The following is an 18,039-nucleotide window of genomic DNA, read 5'->3' as shown; positions in this document are numbered from 1 at the left end:
CTACGAATCTGCTGCTTCACGAAATGCAGTCGGAAACCTACGAGAAGAAGGGAAAAATTCAGCCCGGGTAAGCGGCCCCATTGACCAGCCGAATCTGTCGAGAGGGTCCACTGTGATCACCGGAAGACTCTGAATTGCTTGATAAGATTCCCCGTATTTTACTTTTTTCGAACAAAATATACACAAAATATATCGAGCTCGGGAGGCGAGACTCTCATCGGCCCGTGAAGGTCGCTCATATCTTCCATGCAGTTATTCACAAGAGGGAAGTCGCCCGATATAGAGCGGACCCGACTAGAATTATTAGGGTGAGAGATCCATGAAGCGAGGCTGCCCCGTTCTTGGATTCTTCCTCCTTGGTGAGGATCCGCAGCCGCTCATCTACGACTGGATGTAATGGCGATCGATTTTTTACATATTGCACCGCGATATCCGTGTCAGTTGTCGCTGTCAGGAACGATCGCGAAATTAGATCGAGTTTTCGAATAGCTCGAAACGTGCTCGTATTGATAGCTTCTAGTGCACATTATCATCTCGAACTGTTGAAAAAATTAAATCACTCACTCAGTTTGTCGATCCTTTCGTTCGGCACAAATTTGAAATCATGATTGTCGCCTCCTTGAGAGATGTATGATGACATGGCCACTCTGTATTCACGCTTAGGGTCCAGATCCTCCCATTCTCCGTTTGATGAGTTCAGGATTCTCACGGAAACGACGCGTTCGTATGGTGGCTTGCTGCCATCAGCAACGAGACGAACGCCTTGGAATCGAAATATCGCTAGATCAGTGAATCTCGAATCGACAAAATATTCACGAATCAGCCTCCGGAGCGAACGTTACTGAAGATTGAAGTTACAGATCGACAGAAGAGAGCTCCTGAAAACGTTCGAGGAACCTTGCGAAGGCTCACCCGATGAATGGAGAAAGCCGCCATTGCTAATCATCCGAGTCGGGTCGTATTTCCGTAGCGCATTCTCGTACATCTGCTTGACCCTCTTCCCGCTCATGGGCAGGACCCACACGGCGTTCGCAAAAGGATAAACAGTGACAATGTCTCCGAAAGTGATGTTCCCTCCTGGGACATTTCCTCGGATGCCCCCTCCGTTGACGACCGCGATGTCGATGGGTTTCACAGCCGCCAACTCTGGAGTGTGGCTGTTCACGAGGAAGAACTCATATAAAGCGTCCGCGAGTAGGTTGCCCAGCGCGCATTCGCCATAGCGACAAATATCCTTTTCACCGGATAATGGGTACATCGCCCGCCCGATGAGGAGGAGAGATTCTTCATCGACTCTCGATCGTTTGCTTCTGAGGAAGTTTTCCACTTCTTCATCTGGAATTAAAACGATTATCTGCAGTCTTACTTCCTCCCTATTGCCTCCGTCTAGCTCTAGCACCACCGTCGGGGGTCTTCGAAGCCCGAGGCGCGGGGGCTGGAGAGAGGACCTCGGCAGCATTCAACGGAGTCGGGAAATATTCTACGAATTACCTTTCGGAACAGTGAAGTCGAGCAGAAGAGGAGAGTCCCCCTGCCAACTTCGCACATCTCCGGTCGCTTCGTCGAAAGAGACATTGATGTATCCCAAGTACTTCCCCAACCAAAAGTCTTGCACCACAAGAGCGTCCGTCCCATCGTCTCTGGTCACAACGGTGGGATACGGACCTTTGGCTTTCTCAAGTTGTTTCTGGTCCACTGAAAATTGGAGATTGACTCATTCTGACGGAGCCAGAACTTAGAAGAAAATATGGGGGGATATGGGTACGTGACAGAGATGCCCACAGTGAGTGATGGTATGTTATGAGGGAAAACAAGACGCGACTGGCGGCTCTTTTCCGCAGTACCTGAAGATAAGTACGTATGAGAATGGCCTCCGACAACCATTCGGACGAGTGGCACCTTGGCCGCGATTTCTTGATCCTTCAGGTACCCAGAGTGACCCATGGCTATGATGATCTTCACGCCCTGGTCGTGGAGTTTCTTGGCCTCTTTTTCGATACACTCGATTTCATCGGTGAGAATAGTCCCGTTATCTGGAGGGAATCAGAAACATAACTTCGGCTCTTCAAGGAGCCCATACTGGGAATCATTCCAAGTCGGGAAATTTCCAACAGCGGACCCGAATATCCTGATACACTCCGTTGACTGACCAACATTTGAGAGGAAGTTTGTATCCGGCGTCAGGAATCCGATAAGTCCGATTTTCACTCCGCTTCGCTCGACAATCAACGATGGTAGCGGCTGGAAGCTGCGAAGTATCGGGTTCTTCGAGAAATCCACGTTACATCCAAGAACAGGCGTCCCGATCTCCTTGGCTCGATACAACAACGGATATAGTCCTGTGGATCCTTCATCGAACTCGTGGTTGCCTAGAGTCTGATAATAAGAGCGGGCCCGGGTTACTCAATTATTATTTTCGCGTGCCACAGTAGAATCCCGTTGGTTCGCGTGTTCTGGGAGTCATCGCGTGCAGAGAATTGAGCGAAGATCTCGCTCTCAGTCGCCGTTTCTGTATCGAATAGCCTCGAGGGCATTGAGGGGAGATCAGAGGCGACATCATTCGATTTGACTTCGAAGAAATTGACTCGAGAACCCTCTCGCATCGCAGTCCATGAGAAAAGACTGTCTAAATGTTGAATCGTCGAGGCTCCACTTTGCAGCATCGGTAAAGTGACAGGGAGTTTGGGCAGTCTGGATCGATGTTCTCAGGAGGCGAATCATCGAATCCGACGAACAATCAGGATCGCGAATTAATGGGTGTCTACTTTATGAGGATTCCCAACATTCCGCTCGGAGACGAAATTCAATTCTGCCGCCAAATGCACTCACCATGGCATCGTGTTTTAGGAACTTTATTGTATCGGCGATTATCGCACCTTTCATCAGGTAGAACCACATCGTCCCCTGGTAGTAGTCACCAGCGTTCAGGAAAAGTGTGTTCGGATTCTCTGCCTTGATTGAATCGACCTGTAAGGAAGGAAATAATAGCACTCTATCTCCAGAGAGCAATGTCGGGAACCACCATCAAGCGCCTATGTCAATAATTCTGATCATTGCGAGCGCTCATTTCCGGTACTCCTGGGAGAGCCATCGGAGCGGTGTTCGTATCAGGGGTCGCGGATCGGACGACTCCATTTCGAAACGGGGTGAACCGAACAAAGTCTCGTGTACGTCGAATCGCGGAAGCTTCATACGGAAGGAGCTGCGAACTCCGTTCGATTGAAAACCGGTCTCGCCAACCTGTGCATGAACCCCGTATTTTTTCAGATCGCCTCCACATCTGTGGTTTCGTTTCTGCGCTCCATCTCGGTCTCCCGTCGACTATCAAGTAGCATCGCTTCGAGAAACAAGTGACACAGGGAACGATCCGGGGAGCCGACTCAACGACAAGCGAACAGCGTTCCAGCTATTCACTGCTCACACTAGCTCACTGATGATGATGATGCTCATAAAGACGACATGGCTTATTGGCACTCTATTCAGTCATTCATCACTGAGACGTGAGTTTTACTCTACCATGTACTTCTGCCGAGCGATCCCGCCGTAGCAAGATCCTTTCAAGGATGCCTCTGGTGTACACCGGCTTCCAGCGGCGTCGAATTCGTCTATTCGTGCATGGACGTCGTTCGTATGCAGAATCGTTAACTTGAAGTCTTCTCCAGACGACACCGCGACCAGTGCGGCCATGAGCCACAAGCGCTTCATCTTGCCTGAAATTGAATTGCCTGATATCAGTCGCAGGTCAATTATTGATGACTTCCACATCAGGCGTGCTACATCGTAACCGGAACGGTGCTTTGGAATTCGATGCATTTTTGAGGACCTGAACTTCTATGGGGTACGGCCCTGCATGGACACAATATTTCGGGCTCAGAATCAGATACCGGGAACTCCCCGAAACTCTGGATAAACTCTAGATCGAGCGAGACTAGTAGAACGATCTTAATTCACCTGGGGGGACGAGTCCCTCATTTTTGAGATCTCCATGCCAGCCTGGATTCAACTTCCCACATCACCCACCTTACCTTAACGCTATGACTCTTGGGTTTCAGTTTCTGGAAATGAGTATGATGCCGTGCTCCCCTTAGAATACAGACGTCCACAGTCCGGAGCGAATCGAAGAAACAAAGGCGTTCTGTTCGCGGAAGATCAGATTCGTGTCAATAGGCGCAACAGTGGTTGGCACGATTGGTCGAATCGGGGAGGACATTTTCAATGTTAGCAGCAATGAAGCAACTCGATAACGGGTGGCCAACGAGTGGAGATAAAGAGACTGGACAGTCTTGTCAACAGCCCTCGGTGTGCAAGTCGACCAGAATCGGGACCAGAACGCTCAGACAGCAGACGTTCGGGATTGAGTCTCTTGTTCGCTGGTCGAGCATCCACAGTGCAAGACCCGAAGACGGAGTGCTGTAGCTGAAACGCGGCGACCGCTCGACTCGAGGCTTCTTCCGATAGCTGCCGCATGAATAGATAGCTTTTAATAATCTGCGTCTCTTGGATACTTTCGATTCACATTGAGGGACCCCCTCAGGCAATGATCGCAAGTCGCGAGTCAATGAAGAAATGGGCTAGACGGGATGAGAAAGCAGAGGAATGCAGCGCTGCGCTTTTAGCTGTCATCGTTTGACCCTCGATGCGGATCGCGATGCAAGACTTGGACAATCTCCTACACTCCCGATGACAGCTCAATGCAACGCTGCGCGCTAGTTCAACGGCGCTTACACTTCCAGGCGAGAGAGGCTCGCTGGTCAGAATGACAGAAATAATTCCAGTTTTACCATACGTTAAGGCTGCAAAAACCGAAGATATGAACAAGGGCTCCGTCATCGAAAGTACTGGTCAAACAAGATTTTTTCTGTCATAGAAAGATTTCTGGATTTAATTGATTCGCGAGCACATCGACGCCGATTGCAGACCCAGAAATCGGATTTCGCCCGCTTCGGTAGGACGCGACTTTCCGAACCAGGTGTCTGTCATCAAGAAGGCTTCGAGAATTGAATTTTCCGAGCTCGGACTCTAGTCGCGCTTCGATTAGATAAGCGGCGCCGATTTATGGGGCACACTTGACGCTCGCCAATCCTTTCGAGCGAGTTACGCGACTCCATCACTCAAATCCGGCAGACGACTGACAGTAAGGGCGCTGTGGTCATTCAGCAGACCAAGTTCCATTGAGAAGGACTCACTGAGGAGCAATCTGTCGTCGTAAAGATAGAGCATCGTTTTAGTCGAGGAGGGAATCACAGGTGTTTACAACAGGAAGAGCTCCAGAGGAAACACCTTGTGCAGATCAGATACAACCGCTCGAGTCGAGACAATTTTAGCGAGCATATATCCTGTGTCGAAAGTGCGTGATCAACACCCTGGGACGATTAGCTCCGGAGCACAATTCTTCTTGTCTCGACCAGTACAGGGAACACCAACCGGGTTGGCAGACGCTCAGCAGTCGATCGACCACGCTGTAATACCGCGGAATCAGAGAATGTCTCCTTCACTCACTCTTCAGACAGATCCAGTATCCGCGTTTCAAACGACGAGTATCGCGTCCCGGCAGTCATTTTGAATGAGCTCATAGACGAAAAGAAAGCGGAAATCGCGAGAATAGGAATGCTTCTGAAATATCCATAGTGGATATTCTCCAGAGTCTGAGGTTTTTCCATAATCGCGGCACATTGGAGCCTTGTTTGCTGCGTTGTAGTCGAGCGTAGAGACACGAGAAACCTCATTTCGAGACGAGCGCGATCACATGCGCGACCGGATGTCACTCACTCACGAGCCGAGCCTTCCGCGAGCAGCTGCCTCAACACGGTCCGTCGTCGGACGCTATGAGGGAGTTATCTGACGCAGAGAATTTCCGAAGCCAAGACGACCCGACGTGTCTGAATTTCTCCGAGGAGCATCGATGAAGCGGAGAGGAGAATTTATGAAAAACATCCAACAATGAGGCGAATTATACTGTCGAAGTTGAGCAGAGATTCGTTCGTTGAGTCAAGTGCTTCGCTCCGGATTTTTCCGAATCTGATCGATTCCCGACATGGGGCGACATTAATCAGACGGGGGTACTCCAGCCGTTGACCGGACGCGGCTGTACGTCTCTCCGGAGTATACATAGTAAGGCTCTCGTCACGAGTCCTGGTAAATGTTATGTGAAGTCTCCGCTTGGAGCCAGTCGCCGTCGATTCGACGCGATGCCCGCTCGAACGTAAGCGTCTCTCGACGAAGACTGACAGCGAGCGCTGACAGGAAACGCGGAACGCTCGCGAAGTGGAGCTCATTTGACACAAGCCCTTTGTCGGCATGTCGAAGATGATACCAGAGAAAGAGACGGCCGGGAAGCTCCGTCTTCCAGGGCGTGGGTCAGTACGTATGAATATGGAGCGCTGATCTAGATTCACCGAGCAGACATTTCAGCAAAAAACTTGGCCTCGGTTATGTTTGTGACGGCCAATAGAGAAAAATACTATGGGATCCCGTGTCTCGCCGAGCCCGTCTTGCGCGGGCTATCCGCCAGAATCCGATGTTTTGGTATTGGAACTGCTCCTCCGCCCGCATCTTCTGGAGGGATATCGCTCTGACTTCTGGGAGCTCACTCTCATTATTCGCCATTCAAGCCGCGCCATTTACCTGCTGTTCAAGCTCGATATCCTCTTGTAGATAAGAGTACGGATTGAGACAGAAAGTTCAATGTTCCCTCTACTGCTAAATACTGCTGACTCCACAATCTCACGCATCGAGCCGGGATGGATCTTATGTTAAGATACTTCTCCGAGCAAGAAACAAAGTTCGAATCTCTTTCCCTATGTATTAGACTCGGTCTTTGTTAGGATGATCTCCGGATGAATCTAGCGCTCTGGATGGGCATGAGAGCGTTTTGTCTCGATGGTGAGCACTCGAAAGACCGTCTATAGCCTGCGAGCTGCCCTCCCTGGATGGAGATTAAAACCTTTGTGTCCAAAACGTCCGCACCAGTGAGGAAACTGATCCCGTCTCCAGCAACGCAATCTAGAGATTGATGGGGAATTACCCTACCCAGCGCATCGTCCGTAATCCGCGCTCGCCTCTTATATGCCCGAAAAACAAGCGATCAGCGGGGTGTTCACGCTCCTAGGAGTGATGATCAGAATACGCGCGAGAAGGAGCCAAAGTATCTTGGCTCATCTCTACCGAGGAAAACGAGATGTTCGGATTTTTGCACTGACCTTGGATTTCACGGTCCGCTAGAAAGATCCGCAGCTCACGCGGTGTGTCCTGGATGAGGAGCGAACAATTCACGAACTCCGTCGGTGGTTAGTGTGTTGCTGTGGCTGAACGTCTCGTCTTCACACGAACGAGTCGAGAAATACGGGAGTTCTTTGTCCGGCCGGGCTCTGACGCCGGCCGTTTACTTTTCTCTCGCTCTCTCCGAGCGGGAGAGGACGCAGAGACGGGCTGTTGGAAAAGGGGAATCTCGCGCTGAGCGCCGATACTGAATTAAAACAATTTCCTGATAAGTTTGATTGATAAATCTACTCTCTTTGTTCTGCCTAATGCCGACAGATGATTGAAAAAGCCATCAGCAGTACTGAAATTGGTGAGCTATCTTCATCCGATGGTCGATAGCGCATACTGCCCTTTTTAGCTCCATCGTATGGTGAATGAATTCACGCCAAGGTTACCTCGCGAGTGGTCCTTCGCAGCGGCTCGGACTTTCCTCATCTTGAAGATACGCCAGCCCATGCTGAAATCATCTCTCTGATTGTGAGTTGTTTGGCGACGAATAATGGATACGTGCATGCTACCTAATTCACGGGTTAGGTCGGAATCGCGTCGATCTGAGTGCCCCCGGCCTTCTCAGGACTGCGGTGGAATTCGATCGGAACAAGATCACGATTGGCTGAGATTCACTCATTCATTGGCTCAGCTGGACCTCTCTCTCGAATCTGGCGGTCGCGGAGGCATCTGGAGTTCTGTACTCCCAACTTCAGAATCACTTCGATCCAATACCGAAGATTCCGGATCACCGATCATGAGAGGCATCTGTTCTCCTAACGTCAACACCTTGTTTGATGCAATACTAGAAATTCCGGATCACCGGTCACTAGAGTTGCGATACGAGAAGACGCGTCCTTCTTTGTTCGTTTTGTCCGCTGTTCAGAGTACCCCTGGAAATGTCCTCTGCTCGGAGGACAAAGCTCCTCGGAGGAGCTCCCGAGGACATAGTTGCATCTTGGGCCTCCCGAGGTTTCCTGGCGCTAATTCCGGTCGCAAATTGAACCCTCGGTCTAGTGTTCTGTCCCTGGCAACGAGGTCTCGACGGCGCGAGCAGTAGCTTGCTCCGGGGGGGGGGGCGGAGAGGGCGATCTGCCCCGGGCGGCACTATCGAGGGGCGGCATTTCCGGTTTTTCACCAGAAAAATGTTCGGACAGGGGGGAGATTTCGATTGATCGCGTCCAAAAATTCAAAATTTTCGTCGACCGTCCCGGGCGCCGTGAACGGCGCGAGCATGAGTCAAGCATTTGATCGAATAGCTTCACCTCATCGAATCTTCTCCGAAAAATCGTATATGCACATGTGACTTCACCCGACTACTGTTTGTCGGATAAAAATGGAAAGTCGATGGAACGCGTCGAAAACATAAAAATGAGCTCCCGCTCTCTCGGGGGAACACTGTTCTTTCATACCGTTATCTACCGATCACCGGCGGCTATTACATCGGAGTGCTGACTCATGAAGCCCGCTGTACGATGTTCGCGAGCCAGATATTCGAGGGAAAGGACAATCAAGCACACTTCTCTGGGCAGTACTAGTTTCCGGCAGTGAGTCCCCCGAAAAGTGAAGCTCGGGGCTATGCGCAGAAAAATATCGTCCTCCGATCTCTAGGAGCCATCTGCCTCGACGTGGACCACGGACCCCGATTTCAGACGCTCGACGGAAAGCCGTCGAACCCGAATGTGAGTTTGCGCCCCAGAATATTTGGCCTGTGAGTGAGCTTCGATACGGGTGTGGAGACGTGGTGCGGAATGACATGACACGGCGGAGGGCAACGACGCCTATTATTGGAATCTTCTCCGGATCCAGCCTGTGCACGGCGCTGTCTTGTGAGCATTTCAGACTTACGAAGCTCTAATGAAACTACCTCAATGAGAGCCCCCGATCCGATCGAGCAGCCTCGTTCAGGATGCTCCTCCCAAGCTTGACAAGAGGGAGTTTCCCTCCGTGCATTCGCCGGAGCGCGCTGTCGACATTGCAGAATACTGATATGTCCCACTATCGGTATTCTAATCCCTCAGAGTTTTTACAATCGATCATGCTCCAGGCGTATCCGGAGCTCATGTTGCTTGTTCCATGGATATGAAAATGAAGAGAGAGAGAGATGCCGAATACTCTCAGCTCAACCAACGCAATATTCCTATCATGTGCGTATGATGTTCGGCAGCTTCAACTTATGACCTTCGGGGTCTGATCGAAGTGCTACTGGGGTCGGCATCGGTCGCGCGCATCGCCGAAAAGCATAAGAAGGTATTGTTTTCTGTTTTTGCGCAACCCATTTTTGCTCTCAAGTGCACATTCAGGATCAGCCTCCCTCTTGCTCTCGGGAGCTTCTAGCCAAGAACTCAAAAAAAAGCCTGCACGGGAACAACGAGTGATGAAAACCTCAGCCCGCAGAGCATCACTGCAAAATCGGAATATTCCGTGGTCGCGAAGAGCGATTTCCCGTGCTACGGTCGAGATTTCGAAATTCTGGGGATGCCCTCTCTATGCCCAGGTCGCAGCAGTCCAAATCACCTCATTCTTTTGGGCCTAGGAATTTCGTCGACACTTTTCCCCTGCCGAGACTCCCCCCCGACTCTGAGCCCCCGAAGGAGATCCTCGAGGAAGTTGAAGATCAGGCTGACGGGAGAAAGATCTTCTTCTCAAATCGAAGAATATCTCCTTAACGAGTCCCGCGGGTCTAGCCGTAAATCGCGTCTCCATTCGGTACCCCGAGCTGGGATTTGGAAAAAGGGAATCTGTCCACCGGTGTCTACGAGGGTCTCGATGAATTTCGCACTCTACATATTGTTGAGAATGTGTCGTAGTCGGGAGAGTCCAGTATGGGCGTCCATATCCTTCGTCAAGAACTCCAAACTCGTCCCGGAAGGGGGCTTTCAAGTCGCTGCAAGAGACCCGCTTCCGCATTCCTTATCAGCGAAGACTAAATCGCCAAATGTTCGACGGTCCCCCGTGGAGAATCCCGATGACACGAAGTACGCATCACCCTCTTACTCGACGGAAATCTCGACAGATCCGGGCACACAGGCAGCGATTCTCCATAAGATTCACTGCGGTTGTGCAATCATCTACAGAGACGCCATCGTGCACCCGATGGTCACCTCAATCTTATGGGCGTTGCGGGAAAAAAATCGATCTAGACGAGGCCGCGAAGACGGTCGGTAGACGACACATCGTTGGTCATAAATGAATAGTTTTGATTACTGTCGGGCCACGCCAGAGCTCTAATACGATTATGATCTAGGAACGATTGGACGCAACATCAGTTGAGAGCTCTGGCGCTTGACGTTGCTCATCGCAGATTGTTAATAGCCTACGAGCGTCGTTTCACCCTTGACAAGATGGAAATGGTCTCTTGATGGAACTTCACGCATGAAACATCGTCTGCTCCGCCGCCTGGAACCTGAAGTCGGCAAGGGCTTATCCGATCGCTTCCAACCTTGTCCCACTTCAGCTCGACTCAAAATGAAACTTCGGCCTAATCTTATCGGAACCATGTTTTCGCGTGATTATGCAACTCTATCCGGATTGCGGATCTCTGGCTCAGGGGCGCAGTATGTATCTGGAGATGCTCAAAGTTAGTCGATCATGAGTGGTTAAACTCATTCGCTGCGGAATTTCTCGCTGAAGAGAGACGCCGACAGATGTGGCTCCGTCCAAACAGTATCAATAAGCGAGACGGCGAATTCTCAATTGATTGGAGGAAACTTGCAGCAAAGGCTTCCGTCTTCTGGGTCTGACCAATGAAAATTCCATAAATTGCTCCACAGCCATCCGAAGAATCTTTACCTCCGAGCATCCGACCGACTCCGTGTTTTTATGTTGCTGCACGAAGTTACGATCAAGGACCCAGCAAGAGACTCGCGGACGAGTCTGGGATATCAGGAATCCTAAGGAGCAGATTGAGTTGCCCGCTAGAGCGAGCCTTTCCTCGATCGGAGGACGCGTCCTCCTCAGAAGATGTGGGCCTCGGCCGGACTCCCGCGAGCCCCTATGAAGAGCTGAGGACAACAAGCGGAATCTATTCCACGACGGACCGCGGGCTCATTCCAACGCGTATGGAAGCTCCCTGTTCAGGCGTGGACTTCGATAGTTCCCAATCATTTGAAAGGATTTCACGCCTCGTGACTCCTGCAGGGTTACGACCTACGGCGCCTCGGTCGGTTTCAAGGCGCTTCGACCGCTATAAAGTCACGCAACAAGGGGGCCAGCCGTGTCTTCGTTCGCAGTGCTCGTCTTGTGTTGTGCTTCGTCTCTAACAATGGATACTTGTCTTAAGGTGAGCTCCGAGTCGAGCTGGCGTCCTCACTGGGAATAATTGATTCGCATTCGAGTCATAGGAGCGATCCGCTCCGGTCTTGAGCATTGCTGCTCCGGTTCAGGGAACAATCACAGAGTCTCTCTCACGTTTCTTTCGATCGCCAGCTTTTGTTGTGCACTATTCTGTTATCAGTGATTGTCGTAGCGGCTCCCCCGGCGAGGAAGTCCAGCTACGGCAAGCCTTCCGCACACCACGACCACCACAAAGACCTTAGCACTCGACCAGATGATGCAGGTACGAATGATCGATTCCCAGATTGACTGCCATCTCGCGCTACGTCGATTCTACGACTTTTCCTACGGAGCCATCTGAAAAATCTGTCTTCTAGCATGGTTCAACGGACAAGCCACTGAACCTCCCATAGAATGGCCCGAAGAAGCTGAGGAGGCCGAGGAGGACGAGCAGCACCAACAACAGCAGCAGCAGCAACAGCAACATCATAGCCACCATCATCATCAGCAAATCCAACATCAGCATCACCATCACAGTCAATCGACAACTCATGACGATGAAGGCTCCGCCGGACCGTGGGTTGGCCTCTCCGATGGTGGCGCAGCCTGGCCCGAGAAAAAGAAGGCTCCCTGGCCCTCGAATTACGGAGGCTTCAAGAGAAACGGTAACGGCAAATCAAAAACAACCACTGCACCAACATGGCCACCCAAACCTATAGTGCCCCAAGGCGGGTGGACCGATCCCTCGCAGAACGACGATAGCCTGTGGCCTGACACCCCCGCCGTCCAGCTGCACCGAAAGTTTCACGCAAAAGCTGTCAAGCAGAAGAATACCGATGATGCCTTCCCCGCGTCCCAAATTCCGTCGTGGTCTGACGCCCCGGCCAAGGTCGCTCCGTGGCCCTCCAAAACGAACGGTAACGGAGATTCCAAGCTCGGCATCGGCAATGGGAACGGCAATGGGAACGGTAACGGGAAAAAAAACGGCAACGGGCACCATCACCACGGAGCGAGTAACAAGCCCGGTGAGCTCCCTTCGTGAAAGACTCGATATATCCTGTACGTTTAAGCAGAGCCTCCTTCCTTATTGATGGTAACGAGAAATTTTCGAATATCGACGAAGAAGCCGTCATTGGCTGGGACCAAGTTCCTACTGGATACGCCCACAAGCGTCCGACTTGGACCAAGAAGAAGGATCATGTCATCAAGTTCAAGGAGTCTAAGTTTTCCCAGACCGACTTTACGGCACCTTGTAAGTCCGAAAGCGCGATTTTCAAGTGAAACGAAATGAAATGAGTTTATCCGACGGCTTACGTTGTATGAACGATAACTATCCTAATGACGATAGAGCATCTGGTCGGTAGTCTTTTATTTCGCGAAACGAAATGATGGATGTCGGCAATCTCTTACTCGTTCGCATCGTTCTAATCATCTTCGTTTCCGATTGACACCAGCCGATGACAATCAAAACGGAGGTTGGGTCGAAGAAGATGAGGAGGAAGCAGGATGGCAGGATGAGGAGCCGAAACCATGGCCGAAGAAAACCAACGGTGGCTCCGCCCATCATTACCCACACAAACAGAAACACCTCCAGAGTAAAGGTAACGGCGCTGGTGGACCGAAAAGCTGGGGTAATGGCGCTTCTCAAGTTTGGCCTCGTGGAACGCCGTCAAAACACTCCAAATGGAGTCCAACGACTGACGGGGAAGGCGCTCATATTGAGGCTACGGGCCCCGGCGACCATCATCACCACGGCCCCGCAGGCTCCTCATTGAACAACGGATGGCTGGATCTCCAGAAAGAGCTCTACCTCCTGAAGAACAAAGTCCGGTGAGTTGTACTCTTTGCGAACCCCGGGAATCTCCTGATTGACTATACCCGCTCCTTATTGATGGATTGACTGATTGATATTCCGCCTGATCGACGGGGATCCTTCATCAGGGGTAGAATAGTTAAAAAATTGGATATGGATTGGCGGGGCAGACGCTCTAACGTGGGATTGTTAGGGTCTCCAGCAGCAACGGAGCATGGCCCACAACGGCGAAGGAGGGTAACGGCAACGGCTGGAAACAGCCATGGAATCAGGACCAGGAACCCTTTTCTTCAGCGACGAAGATGGTGACGAAAGTCGTTTTCGCTGAATCGTTGCCGAAAGGAGAGAAAATGGTCATGAGATGGACCCCTCCCGTCTCGTATCAGGTAACGAACTAGCCGTCTGAATTTTCGAGATCTTCATGCGGGACTCCCCCACTGAACCTCAGGGGCTCCGGGTCGAAGCGCGAGAGGAGTACGGGCTCGAGCTGCGGGGAACCACTGACACTAACATCAGCAGAACGTTCGTGATCATCCACTCGGTTTGACGGTCGTCGGGAACGCGCCATCGCGTGAGGCAAACGGAAGTAGAATCTATTTATGTCAGTCTCTGTCTCTTCATGTATAGTACTAGTTTGGAATGTAGCTAATATATGACTCCGATCGGAAACCTTATGAAATATAACGGTATTCAGCCTTCGACCTGTCGGACCCGTGCAGGTCGAGGACTGGATTGACCTCAAAGAGGAACAGCCCTATTCGCAGCTAATAAGTGTAATGACGACTTTGTTCCCGCTGATCTATGCGATAGGATTCACTGTATAGAGAGAATCGCGGGATACGAGTGGCGAGACGGAGTCGAGCTGGATCTTAGCTAATCAGGGATTGGTTCTCACGCTCGGAACATTGGATAATTCTCAAAAAAAAAGTTAATAAAATTATGGGCGTTCAAATGTAGATGTAGTCTTCACTCTCGGACCCCATTCTCTGTCGACGCCGTCCTGAAAGAAAAATCATCATGCTTTCGCGTCTGCACCTGTACCCGCGACCGGCGACGATAACCCGTCGGAAGCATGGATGACCGTTTTGATAGGGAAGTTCTGTGGAAAATCCCAACAATGAGGCACTCCGGTCAGGACTCGTGGCGCGGGAAGTTTTCCCGAGCTTGTCTCATGAAGCGCGAAATCCGGGCGGGCGGAAGGAGATGTCGGTTACCGCCCCTTTTTCTCAGTGGAATACCCTATGTCACAAGAGCCGAACCAGAGCGCTACCTCCACTGTTTAGATACCTAACGTCGGCAAACTCTGACATGAAATCCCATCCAGCTGGTATACGCCAGGTTGACGAACGTAAGCGGACGGTTGCCGACGCGGATCAGATAACTGAGCACTGAACTTACCAAACATAAATCCAGTGCCGCCCCGACGGGCTTTGGCCTCGCTTCTACGAATATTAGTCAATGCGTGGTAAGTCCGTTGACGCAAGGGGGAAACCCCCAAGGGCACTCTCGGAAGAATAATTCATCTTTTTCTACCTCCCGAGCCCATGACCGAATTCGATCGATCGCATGAAGCTTATCGATGGAGCGTAGGTCAGGGTGGACCCGAGATGAGACGAGTCCGTACGTCGGCGTCGCGTCGACCACGGGGTGGAAGCACAAACCAGGGAGATGATGGCGCAAAAATCAGGGAAACGCTAGATTGCGATAAATGGATGGGACGAGGAAGCTCGCTTGCAGGGGCCGTAGAGATTCCAGGATCTGTGATGGAAGGTGGAGGTGCTGGTAAAGCGCGGGAAGCACCGTGATTCCCGGGAATCAAGAAAAAATAAACATCCTGCGCTGTCGGCGACTCCGGAGTGGCTTACAGCGGAAGAAACGCTTCTCCTTCATTCCACTCGCATCAATCGCGGAATGGGGAATATTTTCTCTGACGTTCTGGTCGTTCTAGCTCTCGCTAGGACCTTCGACAAACAGAATCGCACATTCGACCGTCGAACAGACCCTCGATGACCCGAACCGAATCGTGAGTAATTCATGCGTATAATCCATCGTCGAAAGATAAATTTCCTCCCGCGACCATTGTCACGAGCAGAGAGGCGCCACATGCAGTTTTCGGAGCACCGCGAAGTCTACGACCGATAGCCTCCGAACGGGGGAGCACACTCGAAGCAGTAGAATGGCAGTCCTTACTCATATGCCAATGAGGCCAGAGGCGATCTAACGACCCTAAGGTTCATTTCATACGTTTGATCGCGATGGAATCGGCCGGCAGGATCCGTGATGGCATCGTCGGGGAATCAATTTGCTTCGAGATGAAACCAGAACGGACCCACGATCGACTCGGGAGCTGTCTCTTTATTGGGGAGGGGCATAATCATTGCAGCACGAACAAACCTCGAGAATGACTGGAATGCCTGCGAACAAGATCTCACGAGGAAGCCTTGCTCCCTGCCTGGATTTGTGAGGAATTTCCTCGCTATCCTGAAAGAGTGCTGGGAGCACGCTTGCGCCACCCTGCGGATGCTCCTGGCAACCAGGAGCTTTGAGGCGCATCGCGCGCCTTTCGAATCCGTGCGACCGGCTCGCGAAGCTTCTCAGTGATTTCTTGTTAACCGAATTTCTCCTCGTTTCCGGAGGTTATCGGATCCAGCTTGGAGTGGCGCTATAAAATTTCCCGCGGGAAGGCGTTAATTTCCCGTACATCAGCAAAACCTGCCCACGGAGCGGGTTCGCGAAGTCGTAGGTCCCCCCAGCTTCGTCCGAGGTTGGTGATCGTCTGACATCAGTTGCTTACGGCCCGATGGGAATGTATACCGTATACCGATTGACCTAGGTCGTATGAGCATTTCACCGTTTGATTCCCTTGTGAGATCGAACTCATCTGAGGCTCAAGTAGGGGTTGGTGTCTCTCCGCCACCTTGTGAGATCCCTGGTTCCTTTGTCCGCTCCGATTTTGGTGGTACCCGTGGATCACCACCTAGACCGGAATAATCGACACAATAGCTGTATACGGATGTTTTCGATGTGAATGAACATGGAAATGACCTGGGACCCGTAGGGCCCAGAAGATGGGGTGGGGACGTCGTTCTTGGATCGAAAGCCTGGGGGGAGCCGAGGTGACGTCAGCTGCGCATGCGCCCTCTGTGAGGTCTGTGCATTGGTCTATGGCACATATTTGACTCCAAAATGGTGGACAGCAATGTTGGCTCTTGGGAGCTGTGTCGTGAAAGCCGCGACGTGCTGTAAGATACACGCGTCATTCAGCGGCGTGCAGTAGCCGTTCCGGGCTGTCCAGCCGGACTATCCGAAGCAGGATATTCGGCTGGAAGCGAAGCTGAATCGGTCTTCGAATCGAAAAAACCACCATCACCACCATAAGTAACACCACAACCTACACCAGTATCATCATAGACCAACGAAACAAGTAAGCCCGCGCGCCAGCCAGACATCAGATCGGCCAGCAAGACCCCCAGCCAGCTGAGCAAGCCATTTTGAAGCAGAGTTTCCCGGAGAGAGCATCAAGCAACCCAAATCGCTGGGGTGTTGTTGTTGTTTTGCTCGCTCCCCAGGAAAAATCCCCAACATCGACCAGCTAGCGAGGGAATCAGCTAGAGAAGTGACCGGAGCGATTCCCAACAAATACGAGTGCCGCGCCCAGCAGGATAGGCGGGACTCCCGAACGAGGACGAGTCTGATCCCGCGGATCAGCCAGGTTGGCTGAGAGCAATCACAACAAGAGAGAAAGGAAGCGAACAAGTGCGCGCTCCGAATCTTTCCATCGAGGACCTCGGCGTTCGACGTTGACGTTGTTCGAGTCCAGTCCGACGCCGGAGCCAAGTGGGCTTCGAGCGGGGCGGGAGGTGAAGGAAAAGCAGGAATACTTCGACGACAACGACGACGATAAGCATTACGACGACGACGACATCTCCAACACTATCGAAACGACGACAGCAGCGGATGCGACGACAACGTCGACGTTGAACATCAGAGACGAGAGTCCAAACAGCTGCAGCGAGTCGAGCGCCCGTCGCCTGGAAAACCACGCTCGAAGCGATTGAGGTCGACGAGCTCCGAAGCTCCGGAGCTGAATTGAGGCAAACTCGTTTCCTCTTCCCGACATCAACCCATATCCCTCCGAGTCCACACGAGCGGGTCTCGCCGACGACGAGAGTGCCGAAAAGCGCTCCTCGAGTCGAATCAAAGTAGAGCCGGTAGTGAGTGATACAGTGCAAGTGTGGGCAAAAGTTACCCCGAACGGAATACCGAGTCTAGCTACGATGTAGCTCGCTGCTTTGCGGACGGGGACGCCACACCGTGCCGTGTGGAAATGGGTTCGTCATGTGTACGTCGCCACGCGACCCTCACGTTATCGTGAGATTGGTCGCTCTGGCCGAAACTACTCGCCATCTGCACATTGGTGGGCGCCTCCGCTCCGTGCGCATAGATGTCGAGGAACAGCCGCCAGTTATTCGGCGAGCTCGTGGGAGAGTAAGAACGTGGAACAGTTTGTACAGTTCGTCGAGTGGGCGACCGAAAAAAATCGAGAGTCTGGAGCTTAGGAAGCTCAGGGCCATCATCGAGGCTGGCCACAGCCGGAAGGCCCCACCTGAGGCCGAGGCCGAGGCACGAGGCTCTCTGGCTCGAGCCTTCCGAGGCTGACCAGAGGCCTCACTTAACAGCGACTCGCTCGCGTCCTCGAGAGG

At 51.9% G+C, this 18,039-nt stretch overlaps 1 protein-coding gene across 1 annotated transcript; it reads right to left on the bottom strand.

Annotated features, from left to right (window-relative positions):
* Nucleotides 1-143: 143 nt before the first annotated feature.
* Nucleotides 144-7,358, bottom strand: LOC100907910 (protein 5NUC). Its single transcript, XM_018641458.1, has 9 exons — nucleotides 7,200-7,358; nucleotides 3,517-3,710; nucleotides 2,830-2,967; nucleotides 2,136-2,376; nucleotides 1,845-2,033; nucleotides 1,492-1,695; nucleotides 913-1,335; nucleotides 565-762; nucleotides 144-447 (listed from the first exon to the last, which is right to left on the bottom strand). Exons 2-9 carry the CDS (start codon nucleotides 3,703-3,705, stop codon nucleotides 257-259), a joined length of 1,773 nt encoding a protein of 590 aa, XP_018496974.1. The 5' UTR covers nucleotides 3,706-3,710; nucleotides 7,200-7,358; the 3' UTR covers nucleotides 144-256.
* Nucleotides 7,359-18,039: the final 10,681 nt, after the last annotated feature.

The sequence above is a fragment of the Galendromus occidentalis genome, unplaced genomic scaffold (assembly GCF_000255335.2).
Source record: "Galendromus occidentalis unplaced genomic scaffold, Mocc_1.1 scf7180000077533, whole genome shotgun sequence".
NCBI lineage: Eukaryota > Metazoa > Arthropoda > Arachnida > Mesostigmata > Phytoseiidae > Galendromus > Galendromus occidentalis.
The sequence above is the reverse complement of the archived record's forward strand: the minus strand, read 5'-3'. Positions and strand labels throughout refer to the sequence as shown.